The sequence below is a fragment of the Aphelocoma coerulescens genome, chromosome 9, assembly GCF_041296385.1.
Source record: "Aphelocoma coerulescens isolate FSJ_1873_10779 chromosome 9, UR_Acoe_1.0, whole genome shotgun sequence".
NCBI classification, from domain to species: Eukaryota; Metazoa; Chordata; class Aves; order Passeriformes; family Corvidae; genus Aphelocoma; species Aphelocoma coerulescens.
In genome coordinates, this window is record NC_091023.1 from 26,452,086 (window position 1) to 26,476,218 (window position 24,133).

Here is a 24,133-nt window from a genome sequence, read left to right on the forward strand (position 1 = left end):
TCTGCCAGCAGACAGGAGCCCAGTCTGTGGGTGAGCACTGGGATGTGCTGGCAGTGCTGCACAGAGACCCAAGGAATAACTTACAAACACTCTGGGAGTGAGCACACGTGCACAGATGTGCATCCAGAGGGTGTGCAAAGATGCAAAGAGAGACCTCCTCAACCACTGCCCCTTCCCTCCTCGACAGCCCAGCCCAGCCCAGCCCAGCCCAGCCCAGCACCACCCCATCCACATCACCCGTGACAGCAGAACTGAAACCTGGGGCTGTCTGCAGCAGCCACCCTTGGGCCTCAGCACGCCTGCTGCTGCTTCCCCGTGAATGGGACACTTGAGTGACAAAACACCTTGCACTGGAATCAAAGACAAGTTTAATATGTATATTCTGCTTAATAAAGATGAAGAACAGCAATCATCCCGTACACATTCCATCTGAACAGGCCGCACGCACTCAGGAAAAATAACCCAGAATTATGGAAGATTCAGTACCTTTTATGCAAAAGGAAAGCAGGATACACAAAGTACCTGTTCAGTGTTTGATTTGCTTAAACCAACAGCCAGCCCCTGCATTCATGCTTCAGTCACAAGTTTTAGGTTTATATTTAACATACAAACCATTTACACAGAGGTTATTTGTTCCACACAGACAGCTGAACTATGTTTTTTCAAGCCTATAAAGCTACTAAGCTAATTTTACTTTTAAGAAATCATGTGTAAAATCTGATAAACAATTTTGAGGACAATTAGGACACCTAGTACATGACTTAACATATAAGTAGAGCACAGACAATGCAGCAGTGCTATTGTAAGGCTGGGACCTTCACAGCTGCCTTTTTCCAGTGAATATCCAGTGCTGGTTTGTTTCACTATTTCCTGCTAGTTCAAGGATTAAAGAAAGCAAGTAGGAGTAAGACAGGTGCTTAAAAAAAACCAAAAAACACAACACAACAAAAAGCCCCAAATAAACAAAACCCCCCAAACAAACAAACAAAGCCCAAAACCCTTGCACATTTTTTCAGCCATCCCACTGGGTTTCCAAGTGCTTCCCTGCAGCTGTGCAGGGCAGGAACAGTAGCTCCAGCCCAGCCTGCAGTGGGCAGGTCCCTCCAGCTGCCCGGAGCCTCCTGCAGCCAGGTCCTGGTGCTCCTGTTCACCCCATCACCCTGGCAGCAGTAGGGCCCTGCTGCCACAGAGCCAAAGGGGACAGGAGCAAAGCAGCCACCAAGCACGTCCCATGCGCCCACAGCAACCCAGCCCTTCGGCACACACCCTGAAGATGTTGTGATGGGAAGAAAGAAGCAGCAATAGAGACAAGACACCAAATCCCAGAGGCTGCAGGGCCAGAAGAGGAACCCCAGAGCAGTCCTGGCAGTCTGGGGGTTTGAGGCTCAGATGACAGCACTGGAAGAACACGTGGGTTAGGATCAGACTGATTTCTGCCAGAGAAGATGGGAAACACTCCAGTCCCAACCCTGTGGGCATCTCAAGGGAGACAGCAATCATGGCCAAAATCCAGCACAGCTCCTATGCCCCCAGTCACACCTGGCGGGTGAGAGGAGGGCGAATAGGGCACCATTCCAGCTCACAGATTCTCATTCAGCCAGTCCATGTATGTGCTGAAGAGCCGGTGCCCCACAGCCAGATCGAGCGGCCACAAGACGAACATCATGGCCCCGTGGAAGGCGTCCTTGGCGTGGTGGTGCGTGACGGGCACGCCGGCGGCGCGGAGCCGCTCCGCGTACATCACGCCGTCGTCGCGCAGCACGTCGTGCTCGCAGGTGAGGATGTAGGCGGGGGGCAGGCGGTGCAGGCGGGCGTCGCTGGCCAGCAGCGGGGACGCGCGTGGGTCCAGGAAGCCGCGGTGCTCGCGCGCCAGCCCCGCGCCGCCGACGGCAGGGCCGCTGTAGACGTGCGCCTTCCGCATCTCCGCGGGCAGCAAGCGGCTCCAGTTCACAAACTGGAACAAGTGGCCGGAGTCGGCGGGGATGTGCCTGTTGGAGGCCATGGCCTCCCTGAGGGCGGGGTCTGACGTGAAATACTCGCTCCAGAACCTGACCATCAGCGACCTGGGCAAGAGCGGCTTGTTGTCATTGTCTCGGTAGGACGGCAGATTCAGGTCAAGGGCCTGCAGAGCAGGGTAGAGCAAAATTTGAGCTTTGAGCTTGGTTTTGACTTCAGGGTCCTGCAACAGCTGCAGAAAAAAGAAAAACCATTGCAAAGAATCAGTAAAGGTGTTGATTCTCCCACACTGACAGATCATCTGAAGTAAAGAATTACGACACGCATTTTGCAACATGAGCAAAATAAAACTATCTATAAAACCAGGATAAAGAAGTTCCAAATCTATAGGCATCTAAAACAGCATGCTGTAATAAAAATTCTCAAACACCAAATATAATTTCATTTTATTTCTTATATTGAAGGATAATGTTTTTTGGGGAATACTATTTTTGAAATTTTGATGCTTTCTGAAGTATTAACAGAAGATTTTCTATAGCTACAGAAAATTTCTATTCTTACATCATGAAACTTTCAGGTTTCTGGGTCTCCTCATTATTTCACACAATTTAGAGCTTGCCCATCTGTTTGATTTTTAATGCTGAGATGTTACAACTCAAGCAATTGCAATTCTGTGCATTTTAGAGATGTAACAAATAAAATGTGATGAATTGAACATTGACATTTCTTATATGTCAACCTTTTCCCCTCTTCACTAATAAATTTTCCATTTTCTCCCTCATCTTCTGCCTTCAGCATCCGCAGCAAATTCACCACCATTCCCAGTGTTTCACTAGAATCCAAACAACTTCTCAAGAGAGCAACAACATCGTGCTGACTTTATTTAATAAAGCTGAAGGAGAAGTTCAAAAGGCACCAAACTGTATGATCAGACACTGCAACATTTAGGGAGGGGTTTCTTGTTTGCTTGTTTTCCCTGCTATTTACATCTCTATGAGTCACGTAGGTAAAATTCCCTTTTCAAACATCATACCTAGCCCAGTCAACAGGTGCTTAAGGTTAGAGTGATGTATGCCCCAATTAGAGGGCAGAGAGCCTTTTTTAGGGGACAGATGTCTGGTTGGCACTAAAGCTCCTCGGATGCCGTTGAGTGGCTCAGGCACAGCCGCTCTCCTGGCCCCGAAGCCCTGTGACAATCCCGCAGGCTGCGTGGCGTCCTGTGGGCACAGACCGCGAGAGCAGCGTGTGCTGTGAGCTGTGCTTTTTTTAAGTGGTCATGAAACGACAAAAGTAATGATTTTGAGCTTGCAAAGCAGCTTCGTTGTACCTGTTGTGCCACGGCCGCGGCCAGGTTGCCCCCAGCACTGTCCCCGGCCACGCAGACCCGCGCAGGGTCCACCCCATACTGGGACAGGACCTTGCTCTGGAGGAAGAATTTGGTCACCGAGTACACGTCTTCAAACGGGACAGGGAAACGGTGCTGAGGTGCCAACCTGTAGCTGGTGGAGGCAAGAGAAGTGTGTAAGTACCTGCTGTGGATAAAGAGGAGAGCTTGCTCGCATCTCCCTGTTGGGGGATGTTTATTTCTGTGCCCAGAGAAGTGGGAACTGTCTATCCCAGGGGATCCACTTTATTACCCACCCATCTTTATAAAGCCAAAATAGCCACCAACCACAATTCACCAGTGTCACCCTGGCACCCTCTGTTCACAAACGTTTATAAGCTAGCAGGAAAGCACGTGACCAAATACAGAAACATTGAAAAATCAGATCAATTGAAACAGATTAATTTAACTCCAAACCCTCATCCCATCTGGAAGGAGAATATCTCTTACTTGACTGACACCACGACAGCATTTAGCTCGTTTGAAATCCGCCGTGATATGTGATCATAGGATTTCATGCCTGAAATGAAACCCCGGTACGTGTGAGAACGGACACACACACACACACAGAACTGCCTGTTCCTCTTGGCAGCAGCTTCCAGGTGACTTTCCCAAACCACCCCCTGGCTTTTAACTGGTGACACACAAGTCCCCTGCCCCTCCCTGTGGCAACTCCCACTGAACAAAAGGCAGCACTTGACAGGACTGCTGAGATCTTTCCCACAGAGCTGTGGCAGCGATGCAGCAGAGCTTACCTGCATCTCCCAGGCACCACCCCCCACCGTGGAAGTAGACCATGGCCCTCCTGAGCCCACCAGGTGCCCTCCTGGGCAGGTACAGGCGGACAGGGACGTTGTTGAACTTTGTGTCTGTCACAGTGACATTTTCATCGGGTGTGGGAGCAACAAGCTCGAGAACCGTGATGAGCCTCATGCCCTCCATGTAGTGCATCAGCCCCAGCAGATCAGCTGCCTCGGACTAAAGCACAAGACAAGAGGAAACTGTTTTAAGTGCAGCCTTACTCTCAGATTAAATTCCCATGAAGCCATTTGATGCTCTGTACGAACTTGTAAAGTTGCTGTAGAGGTCAGTACAACAGGCCAGAGTGTATCCATCTGATTGGAACGTGGCAGTGAAACAAGCACTCTGTGACACACGCTCACACTGTGTCACCAGCTGCCCAGCAAGGCCAGAGCCCAGCCAGAACCAGGGCTGCTGGCTTGTGTCTACACTCAGGCTCCTGCTCGGTGTTTTTGTGGGTCTCCTCCACAGCCCAGTGTCCGGCTCAGTGACCCACCAGCATCAGCACAGGCATCGTGCCACAGAGAGCCACCAACCACCACCCACAGCTGCTGGCCTGCTGCTGGCACCAGCGTGGGCATGGGGACAGCCCAGGGAACGCACTGCAGAGAGCCACCCACGGCCCCTGCACTGCTACCAGCACCTTGGCTCCTCCAGCACCACCCCGAGCAATGGGACATGACCACTTCCCAGCCCAGCCTCCTCCCTGCCTCAGCACATCACAACCGAAACAATGAAGTAACAAAGCCAAGTTCTTACATGTTATCTGAAGGTGAAAACAGATGAAATTCAGAGCAGGTTTGAGTTTTAAAAGAAAGAAGATAGCCAAGCCTGGTGCAGACCTTGTTTGAAGTTTGGCTTCCAAGAGATGCTCTATTCTCCCCAGGAGGAATGTGAAACCCCCACACTGTAAGTGGTCACCTGCTGACAGGTGTAACCTCTAGCCTTCAGACTGTGATGGTGCAAGTCATACAGTCTGACCCTGCTCGTTGTATTTTTTATCCTTCAAATTGTATTTAAATCAACTGTTTAATCATCATCTACATATAACCAGGTTTTGAGCAACCTGGTCTAGTGGAAGGTGTCCCTGACCTTGGCAGGAGGGTGGAATGAGATGAAATTTAAGATCTTTTCCAAACCAAGCCAGTCTGGGATTCCGTGATATAACCTTCCCTTTCAGGAGTTAGAATAGCACACAGCTCAGCCCTTGCTGGCAGTCTTTGACAGCGATTGTCACCGCATTTTTGAGTCGCCTCCCTCTGAAGGCTTGGAGCGGGTGATGCCAGGAGGAGCCCTGCCAATCCCAGTGTGTTGGAATTGGGATGGAGATGAGTGGGCAGGCCCTGGCACACTGCAAAGGGAACCTCAGGTCCTTGCCATCAGCTCCATGAAAACAAACACACACATACGTGCCAGAACTGCCGTTTTAGCCACAACATTTACACAGTTTACATAAGTATTTCTCAGCTGTTGCTTTTTCCCCAAGGATTAACATCTTGAAAAAACAAATATATTAGTCAAAGTGAGTCCTGCTGTGACTCCACCGAGCTTGTGAAAGCCCCACAGTGGGAGGAATTCTCTGAGCCCCAGCACTGAGGATTTCCAGTGCTCTCAGAGCTGTGTTTTCCACAAGTGGACAATTTACACTGTGGAAAACCACCGGGCTGCTGCCTGTGGTTCCCAGGCCATTATCAATGAAAGGAAATGGTGCCCTCATCTGAAAATCCTCATTGTCCCAGTGTGAGGTTATTGGGTGCTATGGAGTGACAGGAAAACCAGCCGCTTTGGGGTTTGGGATCCCCGTGCTTTGGCAAGCATTTTCCCCAGTCACTTCCTCCTTCTTCCACAGAGGAGCACTGCAGGCAGCAAGGACAAACCCTCCAAAACCTCTGGAGGGGGAAGGGAGCCTGCCTGTGCCTGGGCAGGGGCAGTCCCACACGGCTTCCAGCAGTTCAGGTTTCCGGAGAGGCAGCAGCTGGGACGAGGCACCCTCGGGGGACGCTCCCCACCAGCCCAGCTCGGACACGGGCAGCTCGTGAGCGGGGCTGGAAAGGGCCCGAGTCGGGCTTTCAGTGCTTCCACGGAGCTGGGCTGTGGAGGGAGGGAGCTTTGGGAGGATGTTGCACAACTACAGCAAAAACGTTGTGTTGTGTTTTTTACTTTCTTCAGGTGTTTCAGACCAAGGGCGGGGGGCACTTCCTGCAAGACCTGAAGCATTTTGTGCTCAAGCACCACAGCAAGTGGCAGGTTGGCTCTCAGAGGCTGTTCCCCAGCTTGGCAGCACACGGACACAGGACATGAACACCAACAGGCAAAGGGAGACATTCCCAGCTTCCCTGCTGCAAGGAGGGGCACGAAGGGACTCTGAGCACACCAGTGACACCCAGCAGGGCTGCCAAGGCCCTACCACAATGAAGGGGACAGAAATTTGCCATGTCATGGTGCTCTTGGCACACCCTTTTGGGAGCTCGGAGAGGATTCTGCTGATCAGGAATGCTCGGGGGTGGCATTTTTTTTTTTGTTCAAACCAACATGAGGGAGTCAGAAAGACTAAAACAGGGTCCCCCGTGCAAACGCAGATCTGCCATAAGTGACCACGAGTCGCTGCCCTGTAACTGGATGGCCATTCAGGATATACTTAGGACAATTTAGAGCCATTCAGGATATACTTTGGACAATTTAGAGCCACCTCAGATCCAATTTGCAGTAGTGCAGCTCCAGGGAGGCTGTGTCTGTGTCCATCCCTTGGCATTGTGGTTTCACAGGACAGCACAGTTACAAAATGCCTGCCCTCAGCAGCGCTGGGGGGAATGGGCTCAGGCTTCCCAGGCAGCCAGGACAACAGGCACCACGGACACAGCTCCACGTTCCAGTGAAAACACACGATCCTCGCACAAAGACGACGCTCCTGCTGCCGGCAGCGCCGAGCTGAGGTGACACCGTGACCGAGCAGGCACCAGGCGTGCCGGGGCAATGAGCTGCCCGTGCCCGCCCTCCTTGCAGGCTCCCTCCAGCAGGGGATTTAGGAGGGGAAGCAGCAAGGCAGCACACCAACACTGCAGACTACAGTTTCTTGCTCACCACTGTCATCTTCCACCATCTCAACCCCCAAAATCAAATCAAGAGAGCAGCAAAGAGTCCCTGACACACCAAAAAAACCCTCCATCCTCCCTTCTCCTGCAGACTGGACAGCCCTAAAAAAGGCACCCCCTGCCAACAAGAGCTGTCTCACACAGAGCTGTTGTTTTGCGTAGTTTTCAGACTTACTCTGTCAGTGGATTTCCATGAAACCACAAAAATCAACAGAATGTGAGAGCTGCTCTAGTCTTCCCTCCCCTGACACCCAGCACTGCCAGTTCCTGCATACAGGAACGGGAATGATTCCGGCAGCAGTTCTTCAGCTGCACAGGGCTGTAAAGCCAGAGAAACTTGTCTGTGCTTGTCTATCCGCAGTCACACCTCGCATCTCATTCCAGTTACTCTGAATGGCCCTTTCTCAAGGCTGCAAGATCAAATTTTTTCTACATTTCATTATATTATAGTCACAGTAAGTTTAGTGCTTCATTTCAGCTACTCCTGCCCTTCAGTCAGTGTAACACCGTACCTCTGTAAGGCATGCAGCATGACACTAATGGACTGCCGTGTCCGTGAGCCCCAGAGGCACGAGAACCCCCCTGCTCCGCCCTCCCAGCCCCCACCACCTCACCAGGTGCCCCACGGCTCTGAAGGCAGCCGAGACGAGCATCACTTTCCAGGGCTCCGCCAGGTCCTCGGGGAGCGGGGTGTAGATGTAGTAGCCGAGGAGGGCAGTGAGCAGGCAGAGGCAGAGCAGCCGGGCCCCCATCCTTGCAGGCTCCGCTCCGGCGCTGGTGGGAGCAGCTCTCACCGCCTCCCGACAGCCACAAGCCAGCACAGGGCAAAGTTAATCCCGTGTTTTGCTTGGGGCCCGGCCAGGAGGTGATTTCTTGTCGTATCACCCGGGGCAGAGGTTACTCCACTGTGCAGCTTCCAAAACAACACGGCTCCCCAGCAGGGCGTGCAGCCGCCCGGAACAGCCGAGCCCGGCACAGCCCCGCATCCAGCGCCCATCCCTGTCCCGGCACAGCCCCCGGCCAGCCCCGCATCCAGCCCCGCATCCAGCCCCCATCCCTGTCCCGGCACAGCCCCCGGCCAGCCCCGCATCCAGCCCCCGGCCAGCCCCGCATCCAGCCCCGCATCCAGTGCCCATCCCTGTCCCGGCACAGCCCCCGGCCAGCCCCGCATCCAGCCCCGCATCCAGCCCCCATCCCTGTCCCGGCACAGCCCCCGGCCAGCCCCGCATCCAGCCCCCGGCCAGCCCCGCATCCAGCCCCGCATCCAGCCCCCATCCCTGTCCCGGCGCAGCCCCCGGCCAGCCCCGCATCCAGCCCCCATCCCTGTCCCGGCACAGCCCCCGGCCAGCCCCGCATCCAGCCCCGCATCCAGCCCCCATCCCTGTCCCGGCGCAGCCCCCGGCCAGCCCCGCATCCAGCCCCCATCCCTGTCCCGGCACAGCCCCCGGCCAGCCCCGCATCCAGCCCCGCATCCAGCCCCCATCCCTGTCCCGGCACAGCCCCCGGCCAGCCCCGCATCCAGCCCCGCGCCTCCCGCCCCTGTCCCGGCACGGCACCGGCCCCGCGCCCCCAGGGACCGGCGAGCAGGGACGAGGAGGTGGCCGCGGGCTGCCGCACGGTGACACGCAGCTGCGGGCAGCCGTGCTGGATATCCCGCAGCGATGAGCTGAGCTCTGTCAGGCAGAAGCCCACCCGGGGCTCGGGCCACAGCGATGCCGCGGGGCAGCGGCTCGGGCAGAGCCCAGCTCGCAGGGATGCCTGGGGCGATCAGCCCAGGGCCGCCCCCGGCCCGCTGCCACCCCTCAGGCAGTGACTGGCACCTCGTGCCCTGGCAAAGGCACCTTTGCCTCGCACAACACACCAACCCCTTGTGCAATAGTAGGGTTGGTAGACAAAAATAATAATACTCCGTAGTCCAGTGCATCTGGTTAATATTTGACAGATCAAATTTTTTTGCCACTATTCTCAGAATTAAAAGATTTTTATGCATTTTCCAGAGGCAACCACTTCTGCACAGGGTGGACAGGTAGGAATAAATTCAAACCGGCAATAATTTGACCAAGAAAACACTCCAAGCACAGGCAGGCACACAGGAGGGATGAAAAGAACAGCTGCAGCACTAGAAACCCTGCTCTAGGGAAAATTGAGGGGTTTACCTTTTCAGCTTAAAATTTAGGTTATTTCTTTTGCTGAAGTTCTACCAACAGCAAATCAGCACAGCCTTGTGCTCTCTCAGGCTGAGCAGCCTGTGGGGCCGGAGCATCCTTTGGAGGAGCAGAGCATGAAACATCACAGAAAGCTAAAAGCTGAACCATGTGCCACCAGCCCAAACACAGGTGAAGACTGGCCCTTAGTCTAACTTTCAGGTATTTCTTTAAATTCTGGGCACCTCCAACCTATTCACGTATTTTAAAAATCCACCTGTGCTCTCTCTCCTCAGTCCTTCTGCAGCACAACAACCAGTGAAAGCCCAGTGTTCTTGACCTCGCTCCAACAAAACCAAGAGAGAACACAGCTCCATGGTCACTTCACCAGGTGCTGGGCAGAGGGATGGGTGAGCCCATTCCAACACAGGTGAGGGTGGCCTGGCCCTGGGTCCCAGCACAGTGACACGTGTGCACACAGGGCTGGGCACAGACCAGTGAACCCATCTCCTCTTATCAAGGGCTGAGAGGTAAAACATAGGTAAAGGAGACAGATTTCAGGTGGCATGAGAAGATAAGGCACAGCTGAGTGATGAGGAATGCAGGACAAAGCCCTCTCCTGTCCCATCCCTCCCCAGGAGCAACGGGAGATCCCAGGACAGCTCTGGCATGGGCAAACAGCACAGAGGAAGATGAGGCCAGACCTGGAACCACCACAAAAATGGTGTTTTACTTTGTTGCACTTAAGGAAGGTTTCCCACTCTCCTTCCACGCTGGTCTCCAGATGGAAGCATGGCTGTGCAGTGACAGCCTGGGCTCAGCTCTGTTCCTGTCCTGAGGTCACCCTTGGCTTAGGCAGGAGCTCACCGTGCTTAACCTTCAAAGACCAGCGTCTCATCTCATGCCAGAGGCACTCCTCTGCCCTCCAGTGAACCACCTCAGCAACCTCCCTGAACCCACAGCACTCTTAGATAAAGGAAGTCATAAACTGATTTATCCAAAGGAGCCCTATAGCACCACCTGCAATATGGAAATGCCCATATACCAATTTTATTGGAGCCCTTTCAGTCAAAGGGACCAGCTGGGACAGCACAAGATCTCTCTCAGACAGGGGATGAGGTGCCAAATGAAACACGTGGGTGTCAAAATCCAGATCAATCCCGTGCAGTGATTACCCTTCATGCCTCACCCCAGCACCAGCCCTGCCAGCACTGTCCAGAGCCCACACCAGCACCCACTACTGCTGTGCATCACGTGCTCTCCCACTGCTCACAGCTTTCTAAAGCAAACAAGCATTTGGTTTAGTCTTTTTCCTCCTGATTTATTTCATTAAATAAGGCTGGATGGAGCTTGGAGCAACTGGTCTAGTGGAAGGTATCCCTGCCCATAGCACGTGGGTGGAATGAGATGATTTTAAGACACCCCTCAACCCAAATCATCCATAGTTATATCACGATGAAACCTCATCTTGCTGCCCTTCCTGCACACGGTGTACCAAGAGCCATGCAGCATGCCCTGCTTTCCACCCTCTGCACTTTCGTGTAGTCTACTGATGTTTCAGAAAAAAATTAATGCAAAGTTAAGCAGACTAAAGCCAGGCTTTAAAACTGCAATGGGAAGAAGAGCCAACATGTCACCCTGCTCAGAGCCAGCATCCCCTGCATCCATGTGCTCCAGGACATGGACAATCAGAGCTGGGATTGCCTGTCATTGCAGATTGTTCAGCCATGGAGAGAGTGGCATGGACTCAATCAGGCACTGACCTGCCACCTCAGTAAGTCAGCCCAGCAAAAAATAAATAAATGTTGCAACATCAATCTGAGTTTTCAAATTGTGGGGAAATGTGTGGGTTTATAGCCTTACGTCTGTTTCTAACAACAGTCCTCCCTCACCCTTCTTACACCCCTATTGCATTTCCACTTACTGCACTTTCACAGCATTACAATGATGCCTTGATGCCTTTTCCTGGTCTTAAAACCAAGACTCAAACAGAGTTAGAAGGGAAAAAAGGATTTTACCTTGGTATTTCTTTTAAGGATCCTTAGGTGCACACGTCCAGGTCAAATGCACCAAAATGCACCCCGCCAAATGCCCACCCCAAAAGATCTGGTATAACATTATAGGTCTTACTAATTAGCAGATCTATCAAAGATTCCCCAATGAGAGGCTCAAGTGAGCCCCCCTCCCCAAGGAGCCTTCCCCTGGATGGTTCTATCTTGGTTTACAGAATGTGTTCTGGAGAGGACCTTGGGGTCTGGGGCACACTGATCTCTAGCTACAAAGCTTCTAAAATGTTTAGTCTCTCAGCTTGACTAAGAATGCAGAAGTTGTTAAAAGGTATGACAGGGGTATAAAAGAAAAGGCAAAAAAACATCATGGCATCAACAAGCCCTTGCTTGTCTGTCAGTCACAGAATCATTCAGGTTGGAAAAGCCCTCCAAAACCATTGAGTCCAACCATCCCCTCAGCACTGCCCAGGCCACCACTAACCCATGTCCCCAAGTGCCACATCCACATGGTTTCTAAGCTCTCCACCACTGCCATGTGCAGCCCATGGATATTATTTCCCAATATGCAATCTAAGCCTGCCCTGAGGTTTAGGTGTCCTGCACTACTTCGTGTACTGGGTCAGTGGTGTGGCCCTGGCTGAACCGAGGGGTGCTCCTGGCAGTGATGGCACCCCCGGGCTGCCAGGGTGGCCCTGCTGTCTCACAGACACCGTTTGACCCCATGATGACAGCAGTGGTTTTGTACACCCACGCTGAGAAGGGTCCGTCTTCTCCGGGGTCTGGAGTGACAGCTGCCCAAAATAGCACCGAGGGCTGGCAGGGCCCCCCGTCTGGGCAGGTCCGTCCCACCCCGGCTACCCCGATGGGTGATGGGGTCGGGGACACCCTGCCCCGCTCCTGCTGGGGACAGCCAGCCCTTGGTGCCCAGTCCCCTGGCGGGGCTCCGGGGTGAGGGATGGAGACAGGGGCGCTGAAGGGCCGTGCGGGGAAATAACACTACAGCCCAGGGACTGGTGGCAGAAGCTTCAGCAGGAGGGGGACAGATGTGCCAGGCACCGCTGGTGCTGGGGGCTGCAGCCATCGTACAGGGTGAGGGAGGCGCAGAAATACTGCAGGTTGCTACTCTACAGCTAGAGACAGAAGTGAGGGGGTCGCACCCAAATAAAGTGTTTTAGGCAAGGAAGGGAGAAGCCACCGGGAGGCAGTGCAGCCCTGCAGACGGTCTCCCTTCCACCCGAGGGACCTCAAAACCCGCGAGCACCAGTTCTGGCGGTCCTTCCCTCCTGGCAGGGCAAGGACGGGCTGTGACAGGCACCTGGAGACTCAAGGGGGAAAGGTGCACAGCACAGGAGCCACTGAATGTTGTCCACATTTGCCTTCAGACAATCAAGCTGCAACCTTGTAGTAAAAAGCAAAACCCACTTATTCTGCCCTTTAGTGCCTCTGATGGACACCCACTGACCAGTCAGTACAGTCAGAGCAGCATGGGGCTGAAAATACCACTGGAATCCAGGAACAGCTTTTGGGTTGATATTCAGAAGCCAGTACTAGATTTCATATAACTTCACTAAGCTTCAGTTATCTCTGCTTTCTTTCTTCATTATTAGTATCTGTACTTTTTAATGACACTCTCAGGACTGAAAACTGGCCTGTTTCTATGAAATGAAGGGATGGAATTCACAAGACATTTTATGCAAGAGAATTTGGGTTCTGCTTTTTCATCTGTAATAAGCATTACCAAATTGCAAGTTGTATAAATGGAAACAAATGTCTTCTTTGACAATTCATACCCTGAACTGAAAAAAGCAATTCTCTGAAACTTCATTAAGCAGAAGTGTAGCACATGCAGTATTTCTGAACACCAGACAAAGCAGAAGCTCCAGAAACATACTGGGCTCATGACGGCATCAAAGTACCCAATAAAAAATCTTCCAACTCTGTCTAAAATGAACATTATTATCAGGATAAGATAATGGGGTTTTCAAATAAGTCAGTGTTTTGCTTTGATGCTTTCAAACTGAAATCTTCTTTTCAAACATGTGACTTTTTACTGTTTGGCAGGAAGGCAGCAACAGTTTTGCTTTTCACTTTTTCTGTTCCAAGTGAAGCAACAGGCTCAGAGGAGCAGAGCTGCTCCCTGGGTGCACTATTGGACAAGGGCATCTCGCTCTGAACCAACACAGCAGCTGCTTTGGAGGCAGATCAGGACAGAAACCCCCTCACTGAGCACACACAGAGCCAGGACCTACACACACTCCCGACTACCTCCACTGATTTTCCCTTCTACATTAAAGTTTGTGGTTCAAAGTCATTGAAGAAACCCAAACTTATGAGAAGAATTTCACCTAGCTCACACCTCCCGTTGCCAGCTTCTCAATGTTCATGTAGTTCTAGTTCTCATACAGTTTCCCATTTTTACAACAATAAGCACAATTCCTGAATTCTGGATCCAGCAGCAGCTTGCTGGAGTTAGATTTGCCATCCTGGGGGAACAGAGACTGGCAGAGAAGGAACCTGAGGGACAACCAGCAGTTTAAGAAGCAGTTGAAGCAGTAAATTTTAAAAAAATAATTGATAGAATTGAAGCCCAAGGCAGTCACTTGGGAAGGGGAACGAGCACCTGGGAGACCGCGAACAGGAGAGAGACCATTTGGGAACTGTTTGCAGCAAGAGGGGGTTGGATTTGTTGACTCAAATACATCTCTGGCTTTGTGAATGCACATATGTACACAAGCAGGAGCACGTGTTGAAGGCTGAATTCTGAAATTAGTGACACTTTGGAATTGCAGAGTCACCAGGCATGAGGAACAGGAGAGACATTATCCAACCCAGAGGTTCACAGCTTCTCCAGTTGAGATGCAGTGGCACTGGGGGGATTAAGCTGCTGCTAAAGCAACAGAGCTCTGAAATGGAACTGCAGCAGCAAATGAGAAAAAAAAGCATGATGAAATCAAGGATTTAGCTACTTTTGCTGTTTATCTTGCCAATTGAACACTGAGATGTTTTTGAAGAGTATATATAAGATAATACAGAGTTCCATCTGCTCTGGGGTGCAAGAGACCAGCTCTACCCCACTGCTCCAGGACAGCCCCATTATTCCAGGCTATACCCGAGGTCGGGGAAGTGATTGCAGGTTTGTTCCTGATAGTATAAACTACAAATTGAGAGAGGGCAGCTCCTGACTCACACAGATCCCAGGGGTCAGGAGTGCTGTCCAGTCTGAGACCAGTCACTGGAATGGGATTGTCGGGTGTGGGACTCCTCAGAGACACACAGCTGTGCTGCCAAGGCACCCTCAGGGGTGCTGGGAGCAGCCCAGGTCCTCTCCAGCCCTGCTGGGGAAGGCAGCCCATGCTGCACAGCTCGATGCCGTGTTGCTCTCACTGCTCCCACTCCTTTCTCCAAAATTAGGAGCAAAGGAAAACAAGGATGGTGATTCCCATGTGCTGGGAAGAGTCTGATATTGCTGTTAAGCAGATAAAGCCATGGTGAACAGGACTAGCAGAAAATAACTATTTACACTGGATCTAATATTTATTAAACCAACTATGCAGCTTATGTCCCAGATATGGGACTTCCATTGACAAGGAGATAATTACATGACTTGTGCTGAATGAGTACAGTGCCTTAGGGAAAGTGTGGACTCTTGGGACACAATTTACCCCTCAGGTGTATTGCATGTTTCCCCCTCCACAGATCTCTCTTATCCTGTTTCTCCCAGCAGCAAAGGAGAGGTGCCCCATGCCCACCTTCCTGCAGGGCCCTGCCAAAGGCTCTCCCTTGCATAAGCACGTCCTGCAGCAAAAAACAAAGACCCAACTGCTGCCCAGACCTCATTTCTACAAAGCTTTTTCTCTCATTTTGTAAGCAGAAAATCTTGACTTTCTTAATTTGTTCCTTTTGTGAATAGGAGAGGGAAAGGAAACAACCAGGAGTAATTCTCAGCAGCTGCTGGAAACACCAACACAAAAAACCCCAGGGAGTTTCTTTATGCAAGAGGAGGTTTGGCCAAAGTGCCACAGATACTGGGCCTGAGTATTTGTAAGAGAAAGGCTAAAGCAAGCTAAAACCATCGTGCTCCCTGTTACCCATGCCCTGAGGCCATCCCTGTGGCCGTGCCAGGAGGATGGAGTTAAACCGTTCCTATTCCCACTGGAAAAGTGGGGGCTCAGCCAGGGTACGTTACACAACTCAGATGGGTATGAAACCATCTTACTGATCTTTGGAAGATCTTAATGCTCTGGAGAAACACATGTCACATCACATTTGTGCCAACAGAAGGCCCATTCTGTGGTAGTACTCAGACAAGGCATCACCATAGTGGAATCATGGAACTGCTCTGAGGGAGCCTGGGTTGTTTCCCTGCCTGTGGGAGCTGGTTTAGCAGCAGCTCTGTGCTGTGAAGCTGTATCCTGCTGCTGCTAACCTACAGTGAGAATTACACTCCAAAGCACCAGAACTTGAGCAGTAGCCATGTGTGCAATGAGTCTCACATGTGTGGTGCAGTCAGAACTGGCAAACCCGCAGGTTTCATCTTGTTTCCACAAACATCATAGTGGAAGGTTACTCCCCAACAAGTGCATTTTTAAAAGCAACCTCACACTAACATTCTAGTTTTCATTCTCTCAGTGTATAACAAAATCAGTCATTTGGCTAAAATCAAACACAAAACTGAAAACTTGAACCCCCAATATCCTCCTTTGGGGACACATTTTCTCCCCCCGCTTCTGTTTCTCACACCCATTCTCAGCCAGACCCAGACATCCTGAACCAATATTCTCCGAGCATCTGTGGCCAGGCTGGAGCTGAGGAGCACTGGAAGTCTCAGGGAGATCCAGGCCACAGAGTTTTGAACAAGCTGCAATCTCCACAGAACGGTGGCTGCTCAAACCAACCAGCCGACACTCACCCATCAGGATGGGACACACAGGGAGCACAAACACACGGGGGGACACAGAATGGTGCTGAACAGCTCCTCAGAAGAGCTGAATGCCCCTGATCACACCAGGTACCACCACTGTGTTTTCTCAAATCACCCTGCAAAGCATTTGGGATCATGGGTCACCTCTGACTGCTCAGAGCTGAGCCAACAGAAATCCCTCCTGCAATAATCCCACCATGTAAGGGCTAAGAGTGAGGATTCAAGCCAGGACCACGTACAGTACCTCCATCTTTCAATCTACCAAAGCTGTACAAAACTAGAAGAAAATATTGCAGGAAGTATTTGGTTGATGTTAAAATTGAAACTGTTTCAAACCAAAGCAGAAAATCCACAACTTCCGTGGATGCACTATGAGGGGGAAAACCCCTCTGTGTAAGCAGAGTCCTGTCCATACACTCTCTCCTTACTAGGAGTGGGTGAGCAACACATCTGTGTTCAGTGCAAAGTTTGTTCTTCACTCTCAGCCAGTTCTTAGAACAGACTCACAGGGTTTGGCCTCACAAGAATTCTGAGAAGTGTTGCAATGTCAAATACTTCTAATAAATATCAAGGATATGAATTTGCAGCAACTGATTGTTGGCATTCATTAACTGAAGGTTCATTACAGGGACTTTTGTTAAGCTTTAAAGCACCTGCAGTGCCCAGCGGGTTGCAGTGCTGCTGCAGGGTCCTGCTCAGTCTCCAGCAAAATACTCAAGATTCTCAAGTTGAAGCTGGAACTTCTACCTGACAGGAGGTTGTAGCCAGGTGGGGGTCAGCCTCTGCTCCCAGGCAACAAGTGACAGGAGAGGGGAAACAGCCTCAAGCTACGCTGAGGAGGTTCAGGTTGGACATCAGGAAGAATTTCTTCACTGAATGGGTTGTTAAACATTGGAAGTGACTGCCCAGGGAGGTGTGGAGTCTCCATCCCTGGAGGTGTCCAAGGAAAGACTGGATGTGGCACTCAGTGCTCTGGGCTGGTGACAAGGTGGTGTTTAGTCAAAGGTTGCACTTCATGATCTCAGAGGTCTTTTCCAACCTCAGTGATTCTGTGATTCTGAAGCAACTGCAGTGGATTTGCAATGAAACTACCAAGTCCCTGGGGCTCATCACTGCTGCAGCTCAGGTTTCCCCATTTTGCAGAGCCAGTCCCCACTGGGTGATTTGAAGTGAAAACCATCTACAATTATAACTCACTAAGACCTTTAAAAACCCATTTCTGTCTTTAATAATAATACTGCAAGCTAAGCAAATACCTCTCAAACCACTTCTCTAAATATTAAATCAGCTCCAAGACTGTGTTTTGCCTGTGGGAAGGTGAAGGCAGGGATGGGAAGTGACTCATGGCTTTGCACAGTCCGAGGGACAAAGGCAAACCTGACTGTTGGTGCCTGCAGACTCCCTAGCAAGTCTCACTCTGTGGCCCCATCACTTTGGAAAGTGCATCCCTTCATTTTCTCATGCGTAAAACCACTAAAAAGCTGCAAGGGAATCCACAGCCTTTGCCAATAACCAACAGAGTCAAGGAAAATAATTAGAATGTTAACAGGACTGAGATTTCTGCTGGGATTTGACCAAGGACTGGCCAAAAGGGTTGACCAAAACTTCATAGGAACAGCCTCAGAATGTGAATGGTGTCAGATTAAAAACCCACAGCCCTTACTTTTTAAACAATCCCATCAATCAGCAACCGGTGTTTCTTGCCCCAGCCCATCACAGCCCGGTGGCCTTGGCGACCTTCTTGTGGCATTTAATTGAGCAATAACTTCCAGTTATCCCCAAGCTGCATCCCTGAGTTCCCGGGGTGCTGCGGGAGCAGGAGCTGCATGCCCACCCAGGCAGCGGGACACAAGGAAGGGGGCAGGCATTACATCCTGGGAAAAGAGGGATTCTGGGAAGCCTGAGTGTGTTAGTTTGGGACTGCATCCAGCTTCCAGGCAGTCAGTGGAAAGTGTCCCCAGGGCAAACCAGGTACCTGTGCCACAGGTCCTGGAGCAGGATCGGCTTCATGCTTTGGAAGAGGCACAGAGCTGCCAGGTTTGACTCCAGCAGGGCTGAATCTAAACATGAAGCAATTCTGAGCGACAGAGGTAACACACTAAATTCCAAAATAAAAGTACCTTTGCCTGAAGTTTTGCTGGCTCTAATAAAACACAATTTCATAACATATTTTTTAAATTATAAAATGCATTGTGGAAGACTTAGCTTCTACAAAACAGAAAAATCAACTTCAGAAGGAAGTTGACTTCAAGCCACAAAGAGGCAAATATAAAATTATCAATGTCTGTATTTGAGTGGAAACTATGAGTTCCTGAGAAATTTCATTCCTGCTGTAATCCTGCTCCAAGCAGGAACTTTCACTGTCAGCCCTGCTGTAATCCTGCCACAACCAGAAACTTTTATGGTTTTTCCATGGACTGAATTCTTTCTGTCTAGAAACAAATTCTGGCTTTAGCTCCCAGAGCCAGTTTATCCCAGAGGTGTTCACAAGCCAGAGCTGACACTCCAGGAGCGGACTGGCCGCTCATGGCAGCAGCCGTAGGGAAAACGTGGCTGTGTTCCCCATCCACAGTGTCCTCCCCGTGTCCAGGAGGGGACCTGACCCCAGGCAGGGACTGGTTCCCCTGGGGGAGAGGAGCCGCAGCTCCCACCAGGCAGGGACCCAGCCCAGCTGCAGCAGCTTGGCTCCTGCAGCGAGGGGAAAATGGTGTCAGCTTCTTCCATGGACAAGAGACCCAGGCCCTGGGTGTCTGACCCTTTCTTATCACCTGTGGGACACCTCAGCAAGGTCAGCACTTTCCTCTGTCAGATTTTCAGATGAAGTCAGAAATGAGAGCTGGATCCCAGTCAGCTGTCCAAGCCAAGGAAATTACTATCTCTGGGAATGAGCCCATGAGTTGGACATGTCATTCAGGCTCTCTGGCTTGTCTTGGTCTTGAAATAAAAATATTTCAAAAACTATACCCGGAAATGTATCACAGTCTCCTAATAACACCTATGAACAATTTAAACACAACCTGTTGTTGCAGGTGGAAAAGGCTCCCTCCTTCCATCCACTTCCACCAGCTCAGGAAGGAAAAACTTCCTGGGATATTCTGGGCTTTACGTCCAGAGTGCAAGGAGAGGGCAGTGGGGTGTGGACAGAGCCCCAGGAGATGCCCGTGCAAAGGGCACCTGATGCTCACTGGCATCCCCAGCTTAGCTCCTGCCTCCTGCCCAGGCCAGTGCCAGCACCGGGCAGGGGATGGGCTTACGAGGGACTTCCACCACATGCACAGGGAATGGTTTAGGTTGGGAGAGACACTGAAGATCATCGAGTCCAAGTGTAAACCCAGCACTGTCAAGTCCGTGCAGACTCTTGCAGGTGGAGGGCGGTGGCAGGGAGCAGGAGGGGCTGGGTGGTGCCCGGGCAGGGAGCGGGGGGCTGGCCCCCAGATCAGCACTGACAGGGCTGTGCTCCAGCACAGGCTGCTTTGCTGGCAGAGGGGGCAGAGCCCCACGGCCCCCAAGGGCAGCACTGTGCCCCAGAGCTCCCACGGTGCAGGAACACCTCGGCCAAGTTAACAGCTGCACTCGACCTCAGAGGTCTCTTTCAACACAAATGATTCTATGATTTATGGCCTTGTGCTGAATACTGCATATGTGGCAGTGACCACAGGAACTACAGCAAAAAAACCCCAGGAAACTGCAAAGGAAAACCAGGATAGCATTAGTTATCCAGGAAAGTAGAGAGGAGGAAGCATCAATGAGTCAAACTGCTCGGTGCAATGGTTTAACAAGTGTGAAAGTACGTTATGTCCAGCATTCCTTGACTCCCTGCTGACTGCTGCTTCCATGCAGTGTTTGGTTTTAACACAAAATTACAGCTCATAATATTGAATAGAAAAATAGCAAAGAACAGTGTGTACATCCAGAAGGACAGAGAAAATCTCCACATCCCCTGTCATGCCAGGCCAGAAAGGAAATGAAGGTTAAACATCCCCTCTGTAATGAGGGTAGAACATTCCCTCTATGAGGCACCAGAGCTGCTGACCACGCGATCTGAAGGCAGAGGTTTGTGAAGGCCTCGGTGCAAACCCCTCTCAGCTGTGTGTCCCATTTCAGAGGCTGCTCTGGCAGTCACACACACCACGTCAGAGCTTTGCACATTCAGGCAGTTCCCCGAACACCCTGGTCTGTGGAAGGTGTTTATGCTCGGTTTTATGTTTTCCCACCGTGTGTCACTCCTACACTCCTGCTGCTTAAAGCGCATTTCGCTGAGGTGACTGCTCCTCTCAGAGCCATAGAGATAAATTTTATTGTATTTTTAATACTTGGAATAAAATTGTAAAAACTGTTGTGCACACTGCTGTGCTGGCTTTGGCTGGGGCTTAAACCACAACGGTTGCTTATCTCAATATCAAGATAAACAAATCACACTGGCTCAGTACTGCACTGCAGGACCTGCAGGGAAGGTTCTGGCCCCAAATTTGTTTTGCACTGCTAATTATAGATGTGCAGCTAAAATCAGTACTTCTCATGCTTCAAAAATAATTTATCCATATGACATAAGAGGGTTTTGTCTCTGAGCATTTCTGCCCACCATAAATTTCAGTGCCGTTATGAAAACCTGGTTGCCATTTCAGGCTCACCTGGGGCACCAGGCCAGTGGGGTCAAGCCCCTGTGCAGATCTGGGAGGTGGCAGCTGTGGGAACTCTTACAAGAAACCTGCATCCTCCCAGCCAGGAGAAACCAGAGGAGCAGGGCTGTGAGACAAGAGCTTTGTAAAGCTCCTCCAGCTGAGCAGAGCTGATGGCATTTGCTGTATTTGTTTAGTTTCATTTATACCCTCAAATGTATCCAGACACATTCAGCCTCTCCAGCCAGCAAGCACTCACATAAACATCTGAACTGGGGAAAAAATAATGGAGTGCTGGCAGAAAGTGAGCCAAATGTGTTTGTCAGAGGCACTTGGATTTGCAAAACTCAGCCCTCTACAGCCAATTCAGTCTTTGGAAATCAGTGGGAGTTTACCCATGTCATCACTGGATCAGAATTTGGCCCCTCATCCCTGCTTACCATGACCTAGAAATTAAATCCAGCTCATACACAACCAACCAGGTATTTTCTACACAGTCCTGAGGGAAACCTTGCCAACAGGAGCAGAGGAAGCCCTGTGGCACTCCTACCTCAGTTTATACTTGAACCAGTGTTACCAGGAGGAAAGGAAAAGCCAGCAAGAGACCATACACAGAAGATTTCCAGGTAGAGCAGAGACTCAGCACAGGGGAAAGTGTCAGATGTTTCAACAACAAAGAGAACTCAAGCTCCATGTTTGTACACAACTCTCCAAAGCATCTGTGTTTAAAAGATTTGAGCTACGTGGCCTCTCTGCCAGATGTTTCTTATTCCTTTAACACTAGAGATGGACAGAGGGAGCCGAGTGCACCTCCTGGGTCAGAGCAGCCCATGTGGAACCTGCCTGCCTTGGAAGCAGCCTGAGCTCGGAGCCTGGCACAGCCTGTCAGCCACGGATATCCACCATCTCCAGGGCTCCATTCACTTCCCCTGAGAGGCATTTTCCCCTGCTTGGAAAGCAGCACCAGAAGCCCAGCAATGTTCCTGGTAAGACACTGGTGGGATGTGCAGACATCCAGCCACATGAGCACACACAGACACCGGAAAGCAGCCAAAGGTGTGGGCAAAAGGGACCCCCGTCCCCTCAGGGCTGTCCGAGTCAGCAGGGTGAACCCCCCCAGGACTGGTGTCCACAGCAGCTCCCCACCCTGCCCCTGATACCTCACTGCTCCTGCCCTGGGACCCACGGTGCAGGAATTGCAGCTCCCACTGGGAATCTCGCAGATCCTTGGTACAGCTCGGGGACTGACACAAGAACTAAACTGGAATAAAATGTTATTTCACTTATACACCATGCCATCATATGATCAGTGGTGCACAGAAGCTGCCAGTTTTGTCCAACACACATGATTTTAATCTCAGGACTGTAACATCCTTCTGGTGAAATCACTTTGGACCTCACATCATCAGCAAAACCAGAACAAAGCCAAAGGCTTTCTGCTAAACACGCATGAGATAAAACAAACCAGAGGCCAAGACATGTGAATTTACAGCTAAGTATGCCCGGATGGTGATGCTCTGGTCTTGGCTAATTTCAACATCAGAAAATGCATTTCCAGGAAGGACTCATAAATGAGCTGAGCCTTTTAGAAAAGGAAAGAAGCCAAGTTGTCTTTTTTCATTCTTACAGTCAAAAAGAAATTCTGGAAGTCCTTTTCTAGAAAAGGAAAGACTACTTCAGTTCAAGTGCTGGAAAACCAATCATTTTGCCCAGGTACAGCTTTGGGTTCCTCCATCTATCGACACTGACTGGGAAACCTCCCTTCCTCAGCTGCTCTGAGGGACACAGCCTCTGCCTGAAGAAGAGAAAGGGTCAGTATTGCTCTGCAGCTGCTGCAGGGGTCCATCACTGCACTGAGCTGCTGCACAGATGCAGCTCCACACGCTGACCTGAGCGTGAGCACAGAGAAAAGAGGAGCAGTGGGGTGAAGCTGCTGTAGAACCACCCACTCAGTCCTTCCAACAGGTAACCAGTGCCTGATTCTGTGCCATGAAACAAAGCAAAAAATATGCATAGTGTCTGCAAATTCAGATGAAAATCTTCTGTGATTAAGTACATTTACTGCAAATAAATCCAGTGTTTAGAGTTGTTTTCCAAGTGCTTTGCACATAAACAAGGCTTTATTAACATGCTGGCAGAGGTTTAAAAACTGTTTAATTGCACAAGTCCCTGCTGTCTCAGAGCTGGCAGGGACAATTCAGCAGGACAAACCAGCTGGACTTCAGTCTATACCAGCTTCTGGCCACAGGGTTCCAGCTCACAGCTACAGCACCAGCCCAGGTTACAGTGACTCACAGAGCTGAGCTGGCTTGTGAAACCATTTGTGCACATATATTGACAAGTACCTTCAGCCCTGAGAAAGCACTGAGGAAAAAAGTAATTTTCTCCTCATATCAAAAAATTCCAGAAAACAGGAAATTGAGGCACATGTTGTAGAAATAAGAGCAACATTACTGGGGTTTGTGAACAGAGTTGCTGAATGTGTGGCTCAAGAACTGCTGAAAGAATTAAGGGCACATTCCTTTCAGCTTGATTCAACAATTTTCTTTATGCAAAAATTGCAGCATTAAGCTGACTGTTGTGGAAAAATTACCAGCTTTTAGCAGAGACTTGCCAGCTTTAAACAGAAAGCTCTCAGCCTGCATTCACAACTTGGCGTAGTTTTACCCAAGACCAGCCTTAAGGTCTTTACTGATCTGATTATTTCCTGTTGCTTGTTTCAACCATTCAAAACCAGAGTCATTGCCATGTCCTGATCAAAGTAAAGGATTTTTGTACAGCAGTGACGTACTGTACCTACAGCCTCTCTAAAATCAGTGATTTTTCCTAGTGCAACAACAGAAGTCCGTCATGCTTTTGGGTTTGACCTGTATTCAATTAAAGACTCAGTAAGACAGTCAAAGTTTGAGATTCCTAATGCAGCACATTTAATTTCCAGATGCAAGCCAAGGAATAAACAGAAAAGAACATTTATTTTAGTGGCTGTCGAGTTGCTTCCAAGTGCTCTCTATCCCACATCCCTCACAGGATAAATAAAACCAGATTATGCTGGGCTGAATGCAAGGGATCCCAAATCCCAGAGCCTGACTCCTGACCAGAGGATCCCTGCTTGCCCAGGTGTCCCAGGGGACCCTGCAGCATCTCCTGCCCCTGGGACTGCCAGGCAGGGGCTGCAGGTGAGGAGCACAGTGCTCCCCCAGCTTGGCA

The 24,133-nt window shown here is 50.6% G+C and overlaps 1 protein-coding gene across 2 annotated transcripts; it reads right to left on the reverse strand.

Annotated features, from left to right (window-relative positions):
* Positions 1–351: 351 nt before the first annotated feature.
* On the reverse strand, positions 352–8,194 carry AADAC (arylacetamide deacetylase). 2 transcript variants are annotated; one of them, XM_069024280.1, is made up of 5 exons: positions 7,848–8,194; positions 4,096–4,318; positions 3,791–3,860; positions 3,284–3,455; positions 352–2,188 (listed from the first exon to the last, which is right to left on the reverse strand). In XM_069024280.1, exons 1-5 carry the CDS (start codon positions 7,983–7,985, stop codon positions 1,580–1,582), a joined length of 1,212 nt encoding a protein of 403 aa, XP_068880381.1. In that variant the 5' UTR covers positions 7,986–8,194; the 3' UTR covers positions 352–1,579. The 2 variants fall into 2 exon arrangements, with proteins under 2 accessions (XP_068880381.1, XP_068880382.1); XM_069024281.1 differs by lacking the exon at positions 4,096–4,318 and having other exon boundaries at positions 7,848–7,927.
* Between the last annotated feature and the right edge of the window lie 15,939 nt (positions 8,195–24,133).

Bases quoted from the DNA above. Each gene is read 5' to 3' on its own strand.
- AADAC (XM_069024280.1), bottom strand. From the start codon at position 7,985: ATGGGGGCCCGGCTGCTCTGCCTCTGCCTGCTCACTGCCCTCCTCGGC. The intron at 4,319-7,847 runs GTGAGGTGGTGG...CTTGTGCTTTAG, and splicing joins TCAGAGCCGTGGGGCACCTG to TCCGAGGCAGCTGATCTGCT. The intron at 3,456-3,790 runs GTAAGAGATATT...TGCCTCCACCAG, and splicing joins GCTGTCGTGGTGTCAGTCAA to CTACAGGTTGGCACCTCAGC.